The following is a 9,077-nucleotide window of genomic DNA, read 5'->3' as shown; positions in this document are numbered from 1 at the left end:
TATTATTATTCTCCTAGGGAAGAAAACTTTAGGTGCTTTATTTTTGTTTTTAATTTCCAGTATCAATATCCAATTTCTTACTAAGTTCTGCTGCAAATCTCCTTTGAAATGTCTTCAGACACTTCACTTTGGAGATGGTTCCATTTAGAAAATAATCCTGTGCATTTCCTAAACCTTTCTTGTACTTAGTATCCTATATGGTCATAAAGGTAATCTTTGCTTATTAATATTATAACAAACGTTGTTATTGTTGTTGTTGTTAAGTGCTGTAGAGTCAGTTCTGACTTATAGTAAGCCTGTATCAGGCTTCTGAGGAGTGATTTATGGGTTTGAACCCTCAGACTTTTGGTTAGCAGTTCTGTGCTTATTCCAGAGTACGACATTATATAATACATATAACATACTACTTTTCCTCTCTCATTAGAAAACTTGCTCTCCTTTAAGGTTTATGCTATAGGGCTATAGTGACCTAGCTGCTCTACGTCATTCATTAAAGATTTTTAGACCTGATGTGTAGCATTTATCTTCCTTTCCAACTCCTGCCATAGTTCTAGATTTTAGCACTTATATAGATGCAATCCAGTATCCATAGCTATAGTGAGCATTCCCTATACTTCTTTTTTAGCCATTTACTCTTATGTCCAAACCTTAGAGCTATTTATTGTACCTTGTTGTTATTGTTGTTATGTGCCGTGGAATAGGTTCCAACTCATAGCGACTCTGTACAGGATTTCAGAGGCTGTAAATCTTTATGGAGCAGAAAGCCTCATATTTCTCCCATGGAACAGCTGATAGTTTCAAACTTCTGACTGTAAGATTAGCAGTCCGATTCATAACCACTACGCTACCAGAACTCCTTGTTGTTGGTGTTGTTAAGTGCTGTTGAGTCGATTCCAACCCATAGCAACCCTGTATAGGGTTTCTGAGGATCAGCTTGTATAGTACAGCCAGAATGTTCCTTAGAAACGAGGATGCTGAGACTTTGTCTCTCATACATTGAACGCTGTCAGGAAGGACCAATTGCCATCAAGTCAACTCATAGCAACTCCCATGTGTGTCAGAGTAAAACTGTGCTCCACAGGATTCACAATGGCTGTTTTTTTGGAAATAGGCCACCAGGTCTTTCTTCTGAGGCACCTCTGAGTGAATTTGAACCACCAACTTTGCAGTGGTAGTCATATATATAACCATTTGCACTACCCAGAGACTCTTAACAAGGACATGTTGTTGTTGTTAAGTGCCATTGAATCGGTTCTGGCTAATAGGGACCTGGTATAAAGTTTCCAAGCAGCAGCCAGTATTTGAACTGCCATCCTTGCAGATCTCAGTCCAGTGCTGATCTTAGAGCACCATGCCAGAAACATATTGTTGTTGCTGTTATATGCCATGGAGTCAGTTCTGACTGACTCATAATGACCCTGTACAGGGTTTCCGAGGCTGTAAATCTTAACGGGAGCAGAAAACATCTTTCTCCTGTGGAATAGCTGATAGTTTCAAACTGCTGACCATGAGATTAGCATCCCGATTCGTAACTACTACACTACCAGGAGCATATGTTGTTGTTGTTGTTATGTGCTGTGGAGTCAGTTCCGGCTCATAGTAACCCTGCACAGGATTTCCAAGGCTGTTAATCTTTACGGGAGCAGAACACCTCATCTTTCTCCCGTGGAGCAGCTGGTAGTTTCGAACTGCTGACCTTGCGGTTCACAGCCTGATTCATAACCACTACGCTACCAGGAGTATATAGGATACACTAAATAAGTATTTTCTAAAATGTAAACAAAGCAGAAGTGTTGGAGTTGAAATGTTCCTGGGGTCGCAGAGTGGTTTTCACTTGTCTCTCCTTCTGGTCCATTTATTCCTACTACCAACTACAGTGGCACCTGCAAAACTCCAAGGCTCAGTATAACAGTGTGGGATAAAATGCAATATCCTTCAAGTGACATGTAATGTCCTCCATGATATACTAGAACTCTAGTTTACCTTTCCAGATTCATTTTTTGCCATTATGCAAGGTACTTCATGCTATATTGTATATTGAGGTGTATATAGTTTTCCCTTCCTCATATCATACTTTTTCTCATCTCTGTGCTTAAGGTTCATACTAGACCCTTTACCTGAAATAGCTTTCCCATTCCTATCCTCTTATTTTTCCTGATTAACTCTTAAACATCTTTAAATTTCAGCTTAGACATCAACTCTTTCAGGAAGCTTTTCCTGAAACTACCTCTCCACTCAACCCCAGACTGGATAGGTGCCACTCCTGGATGATCTCATAATATTTTGTGCATATATTTATGGATCGAGAAAGTTATTTTATAATAAACTTATGTGAGCCATTTGCATTATACTTTAAATTCCTTAAGGGAGAGACTAACCTATTCATCTTTATATATCCAGTGCCCAGTAAAGGAGCCCTGGTAGTGTAGTAGATTGGGAGCTTGGCTGCTAACCACAAGGTCAGCAGTTAGAATTACCAGCTGTTTCACAGAAGATGGGGCTCTTTGCTCCCATAAAGATTTACACCCTCAGTAACACTATACAGGGTCACTATGAGTCGGAATCGATTTAACAGCACACTACCACCACCACCAATATAGTAAGTACCTCATACATCAGTGTGCTCAGTAAATGTTTACTGATTGAATGGATGGATGTGGTTTTCTAGATTATTCTCAGTCCACTATCATTCTCCCGCTGAACATTTTTCCATGGAAAATCACTTTCATTTTCATGTTTCTCATTGGAAGTAATCAAGATGGTGTTTTTTCCAGGACATTCTAAAATCCCCATATCCTGCCCCAGACCACAGCAGCCTATCACCATGAGGGTCTCAAAATAGAAAAGGATAATGAAAAAGGAAAACAAAGTAGTGCTTTGTACTTTGTTAACTAGGCTTTTGTCCCCACTGCCCCCCCCCCAAAAAAATATAGAGAATTCTGGTAAGCTGAAATGAACTAAGTACTGCATTTGTTTTTTCTATAAACTCAGTCCAATATATCTACCAGTTCTAGAAGAACAGGAGTAGAGAACATATTTAGAAAGCATGTTTGACCCTGGTGTTTAGTGTCAGTCCAGTGTTCACATCCCTTGGATTAATAGCCCCCAGTCAGATAGCTGTCACATAGAGGGAAACTAAAGATAAGAGTCTAAGAGCTGGCCTGGCCTCCTCCTTTGTGAGTAGGCTTACCACTTCTGTGACATGAGAACATGAGTAAGAAAAGGAAGCTGTAGAGACTTTGCAGCCTCTGAGTTCCCATTTCCCCACCTCCAAAATATCTCACACACAATTTCAACTATTGGACCTCCTCTATACTGATTGCATAACTCTTTATCCCCATCTCATCCTGTCTTCTTCCATTCTCTGGCTATAGGGCAATTCTATCATTGAGGTTTGTTTTTTTTATTTATTATTGCATTCACATTTCTGCCCCTAATAAGTGTCCTGATATGAAAGAGTATGGGGAATCACCTTTTACTGATGCTTCATGATGGATTTTGCCTGTTGAAAAATAGAATCCCTGATATAAAAGATATATAGTGTGGTGCTGTAGTATCAGCACTGGACTGTGAACCACAAGGTTGACGGTTCAAACCCACCAGGTGCTCCTGATAAACTCTATACAGGGTCACTAGGAGTCAGAACTGAGTCAATGGCACTTAACAACAGCACTGATAAAACAGACTATAGTACTATTTCCTTTTTCTTTTCGATTAATATTGCTTGTTGTTGTTGTTAAGTACCTTTGAGTCAGTTCCAACTTATAGCAACCCTGTATAGGGTTTCCAAGAATTAGCTGGTGAGCTTGAACCACCAACCTTGTGGTTCAAATCCACCTTGCTGTCCAGCGTATTAGCCTGCAGCACCATACAAGGACTCTTAATATTGTTTTTGTTGTTGTTGTTAAGTGCCGTAGAGTCCATTCTAACCCATAACAACATTGTATAGGGTTTCCAAGGAGCGGCTGGTGAGCTTGAACCACTGACCTTACAGTTCAAATCAACTTTGCAGTCCAGCGCATTAACCCACAGTGCCACACCAGGATTTGTTTAGTACTGGCATAATACCTGTTTCATCAAGGTTGCTCATTTCTTTTGCTTTTATTTTTTTCTTCTCTTCAAAGGGACTTGAGAGCTTTTAGAGTCCAATTGAAAAAAATAAATCTGTTGACATAGACTTTTTTTTTCTCTATAGTTTCAATTTTGGCTGAGACAGAAGAGATAAAAGCCATTTTGAAGGACAAAGGAATTGATGTGGAGACCATTGCTGAGGTGCACCCCATCAGAGTTCAACCAGCTCGTATTCTCAGCCACATTTATTCCAGCCTAGGTAAGGAGATTGACCAGCATGCTAGAATCAAAACATCATTTAATATAGACTAGTTTCTTTCCTTTTCTTTATCCTTGATCTTACATTATTTTATTAAACTGTATCTCAGAAGTAATTTAGAGCTTCTGGAATCCAAGTTTTCAAGCTTATATATCCTGGAAAGGCTTGTTAGTTTTAGGTGCGCTATGCACTCTTTAGAGCCCTGGTAGAGCAGTGGTTGCACATTGAGCTGATAACTGCAAGGTCAGCAATTCAAATCTGCCAGTGTCTCCAGGGGAGAAAATGAGGCTTTCTGCTCCCACAAACATTTACTGCCTAAGAGCCCTATAGAGGGTCGCTATAAGTCAGAACCAATTCAACAGCACACCACCACCATCATGTACGCTTTGGTAATACTGCATGACTGTTATCAGGCTGTATTGTATTTTTACTCCAAGTTTATGATTAACTAGCATGTTCTTCCCTTTTTTTGAAAATCTGTCTGCATCATGGCATTTCTCTCAACGGACAGAAGCAAACTCCTTACTACTTACTATTTCAAAGCCTAGACTCCTTTTGGGGTTACTAAGTTATTTCCTGGCCAAAGAAATAAAGACTAATGGGTCCTAAGTTTAATGAATGAGATAAAATTTTGCAGATTCAAGTTTATTTTCCTGATATGACCTTTCATTTGTTCATTTATTCTTCAGCAGTCATTAATCATTTATTGTGTTCTAGTTACTGGGCTAAATAGACATTGTGTGATAAATAGATAAATAAAATGTAAAAATGTATAGTTGTTGTTACTTGCCTTTGAATTAGTTCTGACTCATAGTGATAACTGTATAGGGTTTCTGAGAAGCAGCTGGTGAATTTGAACCACCAACCTTGTGATTCGAACCAACTTTGTGGTCCAGTCGCAATTGTGCTATTTGCAAAGTACCATAAAAAACACAAAGGATAAAAAAGATAAGTGTACTTGGGGAAGTCAAGGAAGGCATGATAGACGAGGCAATGACTCATGACTATCAGTCAAATGAGTGACCCTTCAGAATTCTACTAATGCATCACTTTCATAATAGCAAAATTGCTCTATGACAGCTATAATTCCATTAAGGAAAAAGAGATATTTCTTCACCAGTTGTACTCATGTAAATATGATAATCAAACAGGACTCTCTGACTCCTCTCAAACACCAAGTTTTTCTTGTCTTTCAATTCCATAATATTCAATTCTTTTTATTATGAGATGAATCAACTTTATGAAAGTAAGAACTTAATAAATATTAAACTCAACTAATTATTTTCTAATTTGTTAGTGTCCACAAATATTTTCACAATTATATGTATTGTTGTTAAGTCCTATTGAATGAGTTCCAACTCAGAGCAAACCTATATAGGGTTTCTGAGAGCAACTTGTGGGTTTGAACCATTTATATTGTATTTAGCAGTCCAGTGCTTATCCCACAGCACCACACCACTGTTTTTTCACTTATTATTGTATATAAATATTTCCACATATTAAAATAGCTTTGTTTTCCATCACATTAAAATAATTGCTTACCTGCCAGATAAACTGGTAGAACCCCGAGACTATGGCCTTGGTCACACTTCCAGTATGGGATGGAACTTACCAGATGGCTCAATTTTTAGCCAAGTAATAGATGTTGTTGTTGTTAAGTGCCATCAAGTCGGTTCCGACCCATAGCGACCCTGTATAGGGTTTCTGAGGAGTGACTGGTGAGCTTGACCTTACAGTTCAAATGGCTTTGCAGTCTGGCGCATTAACCCACAGTGTCACAGCAGGACTCCAAGTAAGTAATAGATAGGTCTATAGAAACAACAACACTAGTGAGGTGCACACACCATAGAATGGTGGATCATTTGAGATAAAAAGGACAGAATTTACCAAGGACAAAAAAGTTCAGAAGGTTTGTGAAAGGAAGAGGAATGGAAACAAGAAACACAGGGATGAAGTAAAATAATGTATGTTATACTGAGGAGATTGTAATCAATGAGATGAAATGAAGTTTGTATGATTTGTTAAATGGAAAACTGATGATCTGTTCTGTAAACCTTCTCCTAGTTCACAATAATAAGCTTTAAAAAAATTCAAAATTTTTCCTGAGTTATAAATGACATATGTTAAGCTGAAAAAAAAATTATGAATGGAATATTGAACTTTAATGTTTTGACTACTTTAATTAAATAAGGAAAAAGTTCTTAGTTGGGACTTAAATAATAATAATTGTTCCTTTATTTGAAAAACATTTTTATGTTTGTACAAACACCTTTGTATAGATCACTTTTTCTTTTAAATAATTTCTTTGGAGCATAATACCAGAAATGGAATTTTGGATAAAAGAGTATGAATAGCTTTGGAGATCTGATACATATGACCAAATTATTGTTTAGAAAAATCTATTACTTTACAATAACCTAACTAAATTCTATGATGTCTCAATATGTTTTTATTTTTACTGCCCAACCAATATTGGACTTCATTTATTTTCACTAGATTAATGGTTAATACATGTGGTGGTGGTGGTGGTGGTGTGCTACCAAGTCAGTTCCAACTCATAGTGACCCTGTATAGGGTTTCTGAGTCTGTAAATCTTTTTTAGGAGCAGAAAGCCTCATCTTTCTCCCATGAACCAAGTGAAAGATTCAAACTGCTGACCTTTAGGCTAGCAGTCCAGATCATAATCTACTACACTACCAAGGCTCCTTTTACTATATCTTAATTTTCTTTAATTAATTTCCAGCTAGGCTATATTTTTCCCTGCTGGGATTCTGAATCCTTTTTGCCTACTTTCCTGATTATACCTGTGTGTTTCAAACTTTATGAAATTCATAGACATATTTTTTCATTCCATTTTTCCATGAATTTTTTGAAGTTCTCGTGTATATATCAAGACAAGTAAAAATATATATATATATATTGATACTAAGGTTCCATTTCTTAAATGCACAGGTTTATTACAAGCAAAACATTTTAAAACATGTCTCTGTAACTAGTGGATAGCTGTAAATAAGTTCTCCCAGTAATCCTTATGGTACCTTAAGAAGAAAAAGGAAAAAGAAAAAAACATCCAATCAAAATAGTGGCTTTGAAGGGTATGTGTTTTGAAGGATACATTCTGAGAGGTCAGCTCAGAAGGTTATGGCAACTATTTTGGGGGACTCAAAGGGGTAATCTTAATAGATTTTCTAGAAGGACACGAGATAATCATAAGAACTTATTATTAAGAAGTTTTAAACACTTAGCTCCCAGGGCTGCAAGGGGGTCCCCTGAGCCTCCAAGTTTACAAGTGAGAGCTCAAGAAGGACCAGTTACAGAGTTAATATATGGTGGAAAAGGGTAGGGGCGTGCTGAAAAGGGAAACAAGTGTGAAATCAGACAGAAATAAGAATTTGGGCCTCGAATTCCAGTCGAATGTCCAGTGCAATTTGAGCGAGTCAGGGAATACAGCGGTAGAGGTAGCTTTCAAATCATCAAAAAGACTGCATGGAGAGGACTTCCGGCTCTTCCCTGACCAGGCAGCTCAGGTAGGGCAGTCTTGGGAAAAAGAGGCAGAATCACACATTAGAAACCTCTGTCTATCAGACAGACAGCCTTTGAACAAACATAAGATCCTATATTTCTACATTCTGAACTCGTTTTTTTAAAAGATCAAATTGCTGAGGAATTACAGGCATTTTGAGCTTTTGCCTGCCTGCACATGGCTCCCGCTTCTGCGCCCGTGCCGGCAAGTGCCTCTACCCCCTGCAGACATTGGAATGCAGGGCTAGAGCAACCTCACTTAGAAGGCTGCATTTCCAGAGAAAAGGAAGCACAAACTAATAAAGCGGAACAAATAGAGAGGGATATCGGCATAGATATCAGGAAATTCGGGGTACCCATGGTACAAAGAGACTGAGAGAGGCACTTTTTACATCATCAAATATGGACACTACCTCCCTGCAGCCACTACCCCCAGCTCTCTACTTTCCTGGCCTAGACCAGCCCTCTGCCAAGCAGCCAAGGCTCAGGAACGTGCAAGGCACAGGCCCGCCTACTGAGACCAAGGCCCTCCCAAGGCCCAAACACTCCCAATGAGGCCAAGGCCTGCCCTGAGGCCCAACCCGCCCACAGACTGGTCACAAAGGCCCAGGCCCAACCAAGGCCCAAATCGCCTACCCGCCTTGAGGCCCAGGTGGTCCACAGCTGGGTCGCCGCCGAGGTCCAGGGCCCCCAAGGCCCAAGCCACCACGTAGCCAGGTCACTGAGGTCCAGGGTCCCTGAGGTCCAACCCGCCGCGTAGCCCTGTCTCCAAGGCCCAGTGCCCTTGAGACCCAACCCGCCCTCAGCCCAGTCCCCGAGGCACAGGCCCCCCGAGGCCCAATCAGCCCCACCTGCCCACTGAGGCCCAAGCTGCCCTATGCCCAGCTGCGGATACCCAGGCCCCCTGAGGCCCAAACCACCCACCCGAGGCCCAAACCACCAGCCTGAGACCCAAACCACCCACCTGAGGCCAACCCTCCTGCAGCCCGGTCGCTGACACCCAGGCACCCAGAGGCCCAAACTGTCCCCCCTAGGCTCGACCCACCCACCCGAGGCCCAAACGGCCCTCCGCCAAGGCCGAGGCCCAATTGAGGCCCCAAAAAGTTACTCTGAGTTAAGCAATAAGGAGAGTGAAGAGGGAAGACCACATCCTGATCACATCTTCCTGGAGGAAATCAGAAAACATAAAAAATTAGCAAAACACATACTTAATTAATTATTAGGG

General features: G+C 40.3%; 1 protein-coding gene across 1 annotated transcript in view; it reads left to right on the top strand.

The window, feature by feature from the left end:
* PHKA1 (phosphorylase kinase, alpha 1 (muscle)) overlaps positions 1-9,077 on the top strand; it is a 436,562-nt gene that overhangs the window by 211,836 nt on the left and 215,649 nt on the right. Inside the window, exon 14 of the mRNA XM_006873408.1 lies at positions 4,196-4,330. Within this exon, the coding sequence (XP_006873470.1) occupies positions 4,196-4,330 (135 nt within the window). The remainder of the gene's footprint in view (positions 1-4,195; positions 4,331-9,077) is intronic.

Source organism: Chrysochloris asiatica, unplaced genomic scaffold (assembly GCF_000296735.1).
Source record: "Chrysochloris asiatica unplaced genomic scaffold, ChrAsi1.0 scaffold00239, whole genome shotgun sequence".
Classification (NCBI taxonomy): Eukaryota; Metazoa; Chordata; class Mammalia; order Afrosoricida; family Chrysochloridae; genus Chrysochloris; species Chrysochloris asiatica.
The sequence above is the reverse complement of the archived record's forward strand: the minus strand, read 5'-3'. Positions and strand labels throughout refer to the sequence as shown.